The sequence below is a fragment of the Anolis sagrei genome, chromosome Y (genome assembly GCF_037176765.1).
Source record: "Anolis sagrei isolate rAnoSag1 chromosome Y, rAnoSag1.mat, whole genome shotgun sequence".
In the NCBI taxonomy this organism is placed as follows: Eukaryota; Metazoa; Chordata; class Lepidosauria; order Squamata; family Dactyloidae; genus Anolis; species Anolis sagrei.
This window is the reverse complement of record NC_090035.1, coordinates 6,491,273-6,503,882: the sequence shown is the minus strand read 5'-3', so window position 1 is coordinate 6,503,882 and position 12,610 is coordinate 6,491,273. Positions and strand designations below refer to the sequence as shown.

General features: G+C 44.4%; 1 protein-coding gene across 5 annotated transcripts in view; it reads left to right on the top strand.

Moving 5' to 3' along the window:
- The window catches only part of LOC132772495 (protein sidekick-1-like), a 1,018,253-nt gene that overhangs the window by 912,880 nt on the left and 92,763 nt on the right, over positions 1 to 12,610 (top strand). For all 5 annotated transcript variants that reach the window (XM_067461407.1, XM_067461410.1, XM_067461408.1 and 2 more), the window contains 2 exons: positions 8,214 to 8,400; positions 11,226 to 11,363. In XM_067461407.1, the coding sequence (XP_067317508.1) occupies positions 8,214 to 8,400; positions 11,226 to 11,363 (325 nt within the window). The remainder of the gene's footprint in view (positions 1 to 8,213; positions 8,401 to 11,225; positions 11,364 to 12,610) is intronic.

Sequence of the window (12,610 nt, the reverse complement as noted above, 5' to 3'; positions counted from 1 at the left end):
CGGGCCATCCAGTCCAACCCCTGCCAAGAAGCAGGAATATTGCATTCAAAGCACCCCGACAAATGGCCATCCAGCCTCTGTTTAAAAGCTTCCAAAGAAGGAGCCTCCACCACACTCCGGGGCAGAGAGTTCCACTGCTGAACAGCTCTCACAGTCAGGAAGTTCTTCCTCATGTTCAGATGGAATCTCCTTTCTTGTAGTTTGAAGCCATTGTTCCACGTCCTAGTCTCCAAGGAAGCAGAAAACAAGCTTGCTCCCTCCTCCCTGTGGCTTTCTCAAGGATCAATATCGAATCAAGGGGACTACCCAACAGGATTCCAGTCTTTAAATATTCTTCTTATATACTGACATATACTAGGATCTCCCAACTTTCATGGACGGTGTTCTCTGAGAAATGAGAACAGTAGTATGACTAAATCACATCAGAAGATCCAACAGTGACCACTCACCAAATACTTCTGAAAATAGTATCGCCAGGGCAGGAGGTCATTGCTGTCAATGGGATGCCGCCTTTGAACCTGGAAACGAAGTGGCCCTGAGTGGAAGAGTTGTCGGTATTTGCAGTGATGAGCTGGGCTGGGAGCTTGTGTTCTTGCCGACAGGCAACACAAAGCAAGGATCAAAGAGAGGCAGGAAGTGTACCTCCGACCCTCTGAAATGATACCAGCAGCGTACTAAAATAAACAAGAATGGCTTCCTTCCCATATTGATGTTCCGTGTCATCAGAACATCCCTCTAAATTTTGGACAAGAAAACCTTGGTTGAATCCTGGATAACATAGATCCATCAAGCAAAATAAATGGTTGTAATTTCTAGAAAATTATTATTTGTTTATTCAGTTACTAGCCGTCCCCTGCCATGCATTGCTGTGGCCCACATGGGGGTTTTGTGTGGGAGGTTTGGCCCAATTCTATCATTGGTGGGGTTCAGAATGCTCTTTGATTATAGGTGAACTATAAATCCCTGTAACTACAACTCCCAGATGTCAAGATTCTATGTTCCCCCAACTCCACGAGTGTTCACATTTGGGCATATTGAGTATTCGTGTAGTTTGGTCCAGATCCATCATTGTTTGAGTCCATTCAGTTTGAGTCCACAGTGATCTCTGGATGTAGTTGAACTACAACTCCCAAACTCAAGGTCACAATGCCCACCAAACCCTTCCAGTATTTTCTGTTTGTTGTTGGAGTTTTGTGTGCCAAATTTGGTTCAATTCCATCATTGGGGGAGTTCAGAAGGCTCTTTTTTGTAGGTGAACTATAAATCCCAGCAACTACAACTCCCAAATGACACTGTCTATTTTCCTCAAACTCCACCAGTGTTCACATATTGAGTATTCGTGTAGTTTGGTCCAGATCCATCATTGTTTGAGTCCATGGGTGGAGGTGAACTACAACTCCAAAACCAAAGGACACTGCCTACCAAACCCTTCCAGTATTTTCTGTTGGTCATGGGAGAACTGTGTGCCAAGTTTGGTTCAATTCCATCCTTGGTGGGGTTCAGAATGCTCTTTGATTGTAGGTGAACTACAAATCCCAGCAACTACAACTCCCAAATGACAAAATCAATTCTTTTTGAGTGAAGAACATACATTCGGTTGTTAGGTGTATCGTGTCCAAATTTGGTGTCAATTCCCCCAGTGGTTTTTGAGTTCTGTGAGTATTACAAACGAACATTACAGTTTTATTTATATAGATGACATTTATATTCTGTTCTTTAATCACACTGGACTCACAGTCTGGCAATAGCCAACAAAATAAAACTAAACCCTATGCAAATCCCCAACAACTGACAACCAACCGGCACAATCAGCATATACTAACCAACAGCAACATAGACTTAGCTCCAAAAGCCCTTACAAAAGCCAACATTTCAGCTGGGAAGAGGCAAGCTGAAACTTCTTACGGTGTGGAGACTTCCAACTCATTGGGTTCAGAGCCTCGAAGGAAGATGTGACACATGTGGGAAGACAGGGTCCTCAGTCCATGTTGACCATCTAAAAGCAGTGTTTCTCAACCTTCCTAATCATAGAATCATAGAATCAAAGAGTTGGAAGAGACCTCATGGGCCATCCAGTCCAACCCCATTCTGCCAAGAAGCAGGAATATTGCATTCAAATCACCCCCGACAGATGACCATCCAGCCTCTGTTTAAAAGCTTCCAAAGAAGAAGCCTCAACCACACTCCGGGGCAGAGAGTTCCACTGCTGAATGGCTCTCACAGTCAGGAAGTTCTTCCTCATGTTCAGATGGAATCTCCTCTCTTGTAGTTTGAAGCCATTGTTTTGCATCCTAGTCTCCAAGGAAGCAGAAAACAAGCTTGCTCCCTCCTCCCTGTGGCTTCCTCTCACATATTTATACATGGCTATCATGTCTCCTCTCAGCCTTCTCTTCTTCAGGCTAAACATGCCCAGCTCCTTAAGCCGCTCCTCATAGGGCTTGTTCTCCAGACCCTTGATCATTTTAGTCGCCCCCCTCTGGACACATTCCAGCTTGTCAATATCTCTCTTGAATTGTGGTGCCCAGAATTGGACACAATATTCCAATATCATGCTGTGACCCCTTAATATAGTTCCTCATGTTGCGGTGACCCCCAACCATAACATTATTTTTGTTGCTATTTCATTACTGTCATTTTGCTCCTGTTTTGAATTGTAACGTAAATATCTGATATGCCGGGTGTATTTTCATTCACTGGAGCAAATTTGGCACAAATACCCCACATTTGAATACTGGTAGGGTTGGGAGGAGGGGTTAATTTTATCATTTGGGAGTTGTAGTTGCTGGGATTTATAGTTCACCTACTATCAAAGAGCATTTTGAACTCCACCAACGAGGGAATTGAACTAAACTTGGCACACAGAACTCCCACGACTAACAGAAAATACTGGAGGGGTTTGGTGGACATTGATCTTGAGTTTTGGAGTTGTAGTTCACCTACCTCCAGAGAACACTGTGGACTCAAACAATGATGGATCTGAACCAAACTTGGCCCCCGGTGGTGCAGTGGGTTAAACCCCTGTGCCGGCAGGACTGAAGACCAACAGGTCACAGGTTCGAATTTGGGGAGAGGCGGATGAGCTCCCTCTATCAGCTCCAGCTCCTCATGCAGGGACATGAGAGAAGCCTCCCACAAGGACGATAAAACATCAAATCATCCGGGCATCCCCTGGGCAACGTCCTTGCGGACGGCCAATTCTCTCACACCAGAAGCAACTTGCAATTTCTCAGGTCGCTCCTGACACGAAAAAAAAAAATTGGCACAAATTTTGGCTACAAGAGAGGAGATTCCATCTGAACATTAGGAAGAACTTCCTGACTGTGAGAGCCGTTCAGCAGTGGAACTCTCTGCCCCGGAGTGTGGTGGAGGCTCCTTCTTTGGAAGCTTTTAAGCAGAGGCTGGATGGCCATTTGTCAGGGGTGATTTGAATGCAATATTCCTGCTTCTTGGCAGGGGGTTGGACTGGATGGCCCATGAGGTCTCTTCCAACTCTATGATTCTATGATTCTATGATTCTATACTCAATATGTCCAAATGTGAATACTGGTTTGTTGTTGTTGTTCATTCGTTCAGTCGTCTCCGACTCTTCGTGACCTCATGGACCAGCCCACGCCAGAGCTCCCTGTCGGCCGTCACCACCCCCATCTCCTTCAAGGTCAGTCCAGTCACTTCAAGGATGCCATCCATCCATCTTGCCCTTGGTCGGCCCCTCTTCCTTTTGCCTTCCACTTTCCCCAGCATAATTGTCTTCTCGAATACTGGTTTAGTTTGGGGAAAATCGACCTTGATATTTGGGAGTTGCGGATGCTGGGATTTATAGTTCACCTACAATAAAAGAGCTTTCTGAACCCCACCAATGATAGAATTGGGTCAAACCCCCACAACCAACAGAAAATACTGTGTTTTCCTATGGTCTTTGAGAAATGCTGAATTAGATCAGGCATGGACAAACTTTGACCCTTCCAGATGGTTTGGACTTCAACTCCCACAATTCCTAACAGCCTCAGGCCCTTTCCTTTTCCCCCTCAGCCGCTTAAGCGGCTGAGGGGGAAAAGGAAGGGGCCTGAGGCTGTTAGGAATTGTGGGAGTTGAAGTCCAAAACACCTGGAAGGGCCAAGTTTGCCCATGCCTGATCTGGAGTTGAACCCCAACATCAGGAATCAATTGACAGCCAACAAACATGTCACAAAACGGGTCGTTTTTGGTTTTAGTCAACCCTACCGCATTCCAACTGTCATTTCCAAATACTCTTCAGAGGTGGCCCTGGGTAAAACATGTTAGCAGTAATCTACACCGACGATTGCCAGCAGAGCCACTCTGGCCAAGTCCTCTTTTGTCCAGGAAGAAGGCATCTGGTGCCCCAACATCCGCACCAGCTTGAGCAACGGCCATTGCCGCCAGTAGCTGCACCGGATCCAGGATCACACCCTGGATGACTCCCTGCCAAAAGCTTATTGCAGTCCTATAAGCAAATCTTTGAGACTGGATTGGACGCGCACTGACGACAAGCCTTGGAAGCTGCCTTTGGTTCATTGCTTGGCACATTAGACCCGCAAATAGAGCAAAGCCAAGCCAATGAAAATAATCTGGCATTACGGCTTGGCAGAAGTGAGCTACCTGCTATAACCATTTGTATATTTTTCCCTTTTGTTTGTGCACAGGCTGTTCTAATAGCTTGGCTTGTAACACAAAAGCAGGCTCTTGGCTGGGTGTTGAGGTCAGGTTCCTGGCGCACCTAGCATAGGATTGATTAACCAATAGACATTCATTAGTGGCGCTTGAATGGCCAAACTGGGAGTCCAAACTGGGTAATCAGGTTGAGGAAAGTGGGTCTACATTGCTACCACTGGGCACCAATGCCGAGACAGAGCTATTAGATTATGAAAAACTGGGAAGAGTCCATGGCTTACATAACCATACAATCGGGAGAACAATTCTGTTGGATCAAGTTGGATCCAATTCAGTATCCTTTGTCCTAAGGTAGATTGGCCAGACGTTTTCTGGGCACTCACAGGTCGGCTTGAAGGCAATCACTATGCCCTGTTCTTTGGCCATTTTGAGCAACTGTTCTGCAGAGCCACAACATCTCTATGCAGCCAACTTGAGAAACAGGATCCAATAGACTTCTCCTCACCCTCTTTTCAAACCACCCAGCTGTCTTCACCAGATTTCTAGAGAACCGATGCCATAAACTGCTGCATTGTGTGAATGGTTCAAACTCTGGTTCAAACTCTTCTTCCAATCCATTTTGTTGGGTGGTCCCAAGTTCTAATATTGGCATGAAGGCCTATCCACTTCGCTTAATGTTTTAGTCTCCCGAGCCAGAGTTCGAATATGCATGGATACAGCAGGGGAAGAAAAAGAGTTTGTATCGTCACGAGAGGAGATTCCATCTGAACATTAGGAAGAACTTCCTGACTGTGAGAGCCGTTCAGCAGTGGAACTCTCTGCCCCGGAGTGTGGTGGAGGCTCCTTCTTTGGAAGCTTTTAAGCAGAGGCTGGATGGGGTGATTTGAATGCAATATTCCTGCTTCTTGCCAGGGGGTTGGACTGGATGGCCCATGAGGTCTCTTCCAACTCTTTGATTCTATGATTCTATGAGAGGGATGTGATTTTAAGTGAGATTTTCTAATGATTGTAAATCCCATATGCCCTGATTTGCTAGAGGCTTTGTTTGCCAAAACTGTTAATGCTTAGAAAAAGCTGCCATGGGGAGGTGATTATTTTCTGTGTCTTCAAAGAGAATGTTGCAACCCAGAGCAGGAAACTGGACCCTCAGACAACAATCCACCACACTTGACTTCAGGAAAACAATCTTTCTTTATTGATGAAAGATGAATACAAAATAGAAGAAATATGCAAAGGTAAAAAGTCACAGTAAAAATCAGCAACAAGAAATGTCCATAAACAAGATCATGAAACCCACAGCAAAACTGCTGAATCCTGGAACCTGTTAGCAATCCACTAACGGTACTTGGAACAACCAGAAAACCTCCGAGGAACAAGGCCACTTGAATCAGGAGACCTGCGAAAGCTTGCACATGAATCTGGAACGATGCCTGGTCTGAAGCTGCATTCAGGCCAGGCATACTTAGGGCCGAGAAATCTATTGCGAGACACGCCTGAAGACTTCCTTTGCATTTCTCTTAATCTAGCTGACCTACGTAAACTTTGTGCTTCCTCCCGGCTCTGCCAAATCTGCTCCCGCCTATCCTCATTAGGCAGACCAGGTGTCAGATTCTCTGGAGAACTAAGACTGGGAGGAAAAGGAAGTGAAACGTCTCCGCTTAGCTTGGAATGCATGTTCTCATGGGAATCTTGACTTTCACTTTCCAAGGCTGTAGGATTTTCACTACTCAAACCATCATCATCTAAATTGGCCTCAGAATTCACATTGACATTGACATTGGCATCAGGAAATAGCAATCAGAGAATCAGGTTCAGGTTCACACACAGGCTGAACCCCAACAGAGATAGCTACAAGCTGCAAGTTAGTACTGAACTCCTCAAATTTCTCATGCATTGGAAAGAGCAACAGGGCCGACTCGCAGATGCCAAGCTCAGGGCCAGAGGCATGAACAGTGCCATTGTTAGATACTAGGCATGGTTAGGTTCGGTCAGAATCTTCGTAATTCGGAATATTGGAAATATTTGCTTTTTGAAGCAATTTTGAAGTTTTTAAGGAAACCAGAAGGGTTGCAACCCAGAGCAGGAAACTGGACCCTAAGACAACAATCCACCACACTTGATTTCAGGAAAAACAATCCTTTTTTTATTGATGAAAGATGAGTACAAAAATAGAGGAAATATGCAAGGTAAAAAGCCACAGTAAAAATCAGCAACAAGAAATGTCCATGAACAAGATCAAAAACCCCACAGTAACACTGCCAAATCTTGGAACCTGTTAGCAATCCACTAACTGTACTTGAAGCAACTAGGAAGCCTCTTAGGAATAAGGCCACTGGAATCAGGAGACATGCCAAAGGTGATGCATGAATCTGGAATGATGCCTGGTCTGAAGATGCATCCAGGCGAGAGGTACTTAAGGCCGAGAAATCTATTACGTGACACGCCTGAAGGCTTTGCTTGCATTTCTCTAGCTGACCTTCGTAAACTTTGAGATTCTCCCCTGCTCTGCCAAATCTGCCCTCTCCTATCCTCATTAGAGAGCCCAGGTGTCAGATTTTCTGGAGAGCTAAAACTGGGAGGAAAAGGGAGTGAAAGTTCACTGCTTAGCTCTGAAATATTCTCATGGGAATTTGGACTTTCACTTTCCAAGGCTGCAGGAGTTTCACTACACAAACTGTCATCTTCTTCATTGACTTCAGAATCAACATCTTCATTGGCATCAGGAAATAAAATCAGAGAATCAGGTTCAGGTTCACACACAGGCTGAACCCCAACAAGAATTCCTTTTGCCCTTCCGAAGCTTTTTCCGCCATTTCTGTTATGAAGCAGTACGTGAGTCGGAAATAATTAAGCTTTTCCCCGCTTCTGGTCTCAAGCCTGGGAAGCGTTTTAAACCAGAGTGGATGGATTTCCTGCCTTTGAATCCCCCCCCCCCTTCTGGAGTAAAAGAACTACTTTCAAAGTAAAGACCACCCAGTGAAACAGGAAAGAAGACTTTCAAACCATTAAGGAAGAATTCGGAAGTTTCAAAAAGTTTTGAACATTTTTTTTTCTGTGAAAATCTGAATTGACCTCCGAATCAAACCACCTAAACGAGTTTTGAACATTTTTTAAAAAATCAGACAAGCTTATTAGGTACCTTTTGCTGTTTGAGAGATAGAGAGAGCCAATAAGAATGTGTATAAGCCAGTTTAGACCAATGAAATGATTTATATTTGAACACCAATGACATTGTGCTTTTCACTTTCTGTAAAAGTGATAAATACGTATCTAACTTTGGATGTGACAAAATCTTTGGTTGCATTTGTATTTGTGCCTTGTCATCATTGCTTTGGCCCAGAATTAAACAACTTTTGCAGTTGGAGATTCAACTTTGTGGTGTCCTTCCTGACCTCGCCTTCTTTAGCAGAAGGGAGCTCCTGCCTTCAAATGGGATTGTAGGAGTATCGGCACATTGTTGCCCCTTCATTCAAAGGACCAGTTGTAGAACAGACAAGTGGCAGGAGGAGAACAAATTAGGGCATTCGGGATAGTGGATGAACTAATCTTCCAAATAGAATAACATTCATTCCCCTTCCAATTAGGTTTATTACTGGGAAGAGGACAGCCGGAATGACACGGAAAAAGTGAAGGTCCTTTTCCTCCCAGAGACAAGTGTCCGGCTGAAGAACTTGACCAGTTACTCCAAATATTTGGTCTGTATTTCTGCGTTCAATGCAGCTGGAGATGGGCCCAAAAGTAGTCCTGGTCAGGGCAGAACACACCAGGCAGGTAAGAATCTCGTTTGGCTGAGCAGCGCTTTTAATGTAAGCCGCTTTGAGTGTCCTTGTTGGAGAGAAAAGCAAAGTATAAATAAACATCATCATCATCATGATCATAATAATGCTTTTAATGTTGTGCTTCAATATCAGAATAAATTGAATGCCTATATCTCTAAAGTCTGAATGTTCTAAAAATGTCCAAGATGTCTCTATCTTGGGCCCTTTCCTTGTTTCCTTGTGAAGCACCCACCCCTATACAGATCACGCCAGCTTGCTTTTCCTGAAGTTCTACTTCATTGCCATATTCTAGTAGAGGCCTTCCTCCTTAGTGTTGATCAGGTCTTAAATAACCTGGGGGAGCATTCGCACAGTTAAAACTTGTGCTCCAGCTGCGCCCGCACCTTGGGAAGTCTGACTTGGCCACGGTAGTCCACGCTCTGGTTACATCCCGTATAGACTACTGCAATGCTCTCTACGTGGGGTTGCCTTTGAAGACTGCTCGGAAGCTTCAAATGGTCCAACACTTGGCGGCCAGGTTACTAACAGGAGCAACACTCAGGGAGCATACAACTCCTCTGTTGCACCAGCTCCACTGGCTGCCAGTTTGCTACTGGGCACAATTCAAAGTTCTGGCGTTAGCCTATAAAGCCCTAAACAGTTCTGGCCCTACTTACCTCTCCGAACGCATCTCCTCCTATGAATCAACTAGGACATTGTGATCATCTGGGGAGGCCCTGCTCTCAGTCCCACCTGCATCACAGGCGTGCCTGGCGGGGACGAGAGACAGGGCCTTCTCAGTGATGGCCCCTTGGCTGTGGAACGCCCTTCCTACAGATATCAGATCGGCCCCCTCCCTGCTGACATTTCGGAGGAAAGTGAAGACCTGGCTGTTCGAACAAGCATTTGATTAAGCAGTGTAATTGAATATAGGAATACGGAATAATGGATGATGAGATTGGATTCAGATTTTACTGATGAGATGCTAATGATTGTTATATTGGTGTTTAATCGTTGATGATGCTACTGTTTTTAACTGTCCCATATTCGTTTTGTGATGTTTTTGCATTGAATTTTGCTGTTGTTAACCGCTTTGAGTCACCTGAGGGCTGAGAAAAGCGGTATATAAATGAAGTAAATAAATAAATAAATAAATACATCACATCGTCCTAGACACTTGGGAAGTGTCTGACGCGTGATCCAGTACAACAACCAGCATAGTGATCTTGTTTGCTATGTACTAATCTTGTTGTGTATCAAATTATTATTATTATTATTATTATTATTATTATTATTATTATTTCTTACACACCTCTCTTTATGGCTCGAGGTGGATTAAATGCATTGTATCTCAATCCCATTGGAGATTGATCCAGAGTGGTCCAGGCTCCCACAACACATAGGTTCTATACAATTAAACCATATATGTACAAACGCTTTTATAATCCCCCCAAATGAGCAAACGTTGACATCTTTGGGTAAATTTTGGCCTTCCAGTTGTTGCACTGGGATTGTGGCGCAGCTGGCTGAGGGTCAGCTGCATTAAGATCACTCTGACCAAAAGGTCATGAGTTCAAAGCCAGCCTGGGTTGGAGTGGGTTTCCAACCAATTGTGTGTAGCCTGTTGTCGACCTTTGCAACCCAAAAGACAATTGCATCTGTCAAGTAGGAAAATTAGGTACCACCTTTAAAAAGTGTGGGGAGGCTAAATTAACTAATTTATGAGGCCATAAAGAAGACTCCAGCAGAGCATTCCAGCGGGGAAGCATGCGGGGAATGCGGAAGTACTTCATCAGTGTCGCAGATGGACGATGAAAGCGACAGCTCCCCTGGCGGCCAGAAAAACTTAAATAGCCTCTGTGTATGTCTGTATATGTTTGTATGTCAAAAATTGGCATTGAATGTTTGCCATATATGTGTATACTGTAATCCGCCCTGAGTCCCCTGCGGGGTGAGAAGGGCGGAATATAAAAGCTGTAAATAATAATAATAATGTATTGTCGAAGGCTTTCATGGTTGGAATCACTCAGTTCTTGTGGGGTTTTTCAGGCTATATGGCCATGTTCTAGAGGCATTTCTCCTGACGTTTCGCCTGCATCTATGGCAAGGATGCTTGCCATAGATGCAGGCGAAACGTCAGGAGAAATGCCTCTAGAACATGGCCTTATAGCCCAAAAAAACCCACAAGAACTGAATAATAATAATAATAATAATAATAATAATAATAATAATAATTTTGTTAGACTCCAGTATCCATCATCCATAACCAGCAGAGCTAATGAGGGGCATTGCAACCCAACATCTGAAGCAGCCTTCCCGCTCTAGGTAGTCCTAATATGGAAGCAAAGAATGATTTCTGGAAAACTCTCAATGTTTTGATGGCACTTTCCCTTGGTGATGATATTGTCTACAGTGTGACGATTGGAGGAATCCTCCTTTGGGAAAGGATCTGCAAAAGGCAATGATGGAATGTAATTTGGTTTGAAGGCCACAAGTTTATATTCCAATTGTCCTGTGAACATTTCTGGAGATTATCATAAGCATCTGTGGAACTCGTGGCCTTCAACATTGCTCCTGGGTTGTTGTGGGTTTTTTTCGGGCTATATGGCCATGTTCTAGAGGCATTCTCTCCTGACGTTTCGCCTGCATCTATGGCAAGCATTCTCAGAGGTAGTGAGGATGCTTGCCATAGATGCAGGCGAAACATCAGGAGAGAATGCCTCTAGAACATGGCCATATAGCCCGAATAAACCCACAACAACCCAGTGATTACGGCCATGAAAGCCTTCGACAAAACATTGCTCCTGCTTCTCCTCATGCTCTCCATCACTCTTTCAGCTCCCGGGGCTCCCAGCTTCTTGACTTTCTCTGAGATCACGTGCTCTACGCTCAATGTCTCCTGGGGGGAGCCGGTTGCAGCCAACGGCATTCTGCAGGGATACCGAGTGATCTATGAGCCTTTGGCCCCAGTTCAAGGTAAGGCTTCGAGATCAATCTTTACTTGGAGAAGAAGAAGAATCTATTAAAAATGTAAGATTGGCCTCTGCCCATCTTATTGTCTATGTTTTCCTGTATCAACACACACACTAGAGCAGTGGTCTCAACCTTCCTAATGCCGTGACCCCTTAATACAGTCCCTCATGTTGTGGTGACCCCCGACCATAACATTATTTTTGTTGCTACTTCATAACAGTCATTGCACAAATACCCAGTGCAACCACATGTAAATGCTAGTGGGGTTGGGGGAGGATTAGATTTTGTAATTTGGGAGTTGTAGTTGCTGGGATTTATAGTTCACCTACAATCAAAGAGCATTCTGAACTCCACCAGCAATGGATTTGAAACTAATTTGCCACACAGAACTCCCATGAGCAACGGAAAACACTGGAAAGGTTTGGTGGGTATTGACATTGAGTTTGGGAGTTGTAGTTCACTTATATCCAGAGAGCACTGTGGACTCCAACAATGATCAATATGGACCAAACTTGGCACAAATACTCAATATGCGCAAATGTGAACAGTGGTGGAGCCTGGGGAAAATAGACCTTGACTTTTGGGAGTTAATAGTTGCTAGGATTTATAGTTCATTACAATCAAAGAACATTCTGAATTCCACCAACGATATAATTGGCTCAAACGTCTCACATGGAATCCCCATGACCATCAGAAAATACTATTTTTTCTGTTGGTCTTTGGCGACCCCTCTGACACCCCTTTGCGACCCCCTCAGGGGTCCCGACCTCCAGGTTGAGAAACACTGGACTAGAAGTGATGGCCATTTCTGGACAACCTTCAGGGGTGCATTCCTGATACTTTGATTGTGTTTTTCCTGCATGGTGGGAGATTGGGCTGGATGGCTCATGTGGTCTCTTCCAACTCCATGATTCTATTATTCTAAAGCAGGGGTTCTCAACTTTCCTCATGCTGTGACCCCTTAATACAATTCCTCATGTTGTGGTGACCCCCAACCATAACGTTATTTTCATTGCCACTTCATAACTGTCATTTTGCTACTGTTATCAATCGTAATGTAAATATCTGATACGCAGGATGTATTTTCATTCACTAGACCAAATTTGGAACAAATACCTGATACGCCCAAATTTGAATACTGGTGGGGTGGGGTGGGGGTGTTGATTTTGTCATTTGGGAGTTGTGGTTGCTGGGATTTGTAGTTCACCTACAATCAAAGAGCATTCTGAACTCTACCAGCAATGGAATTG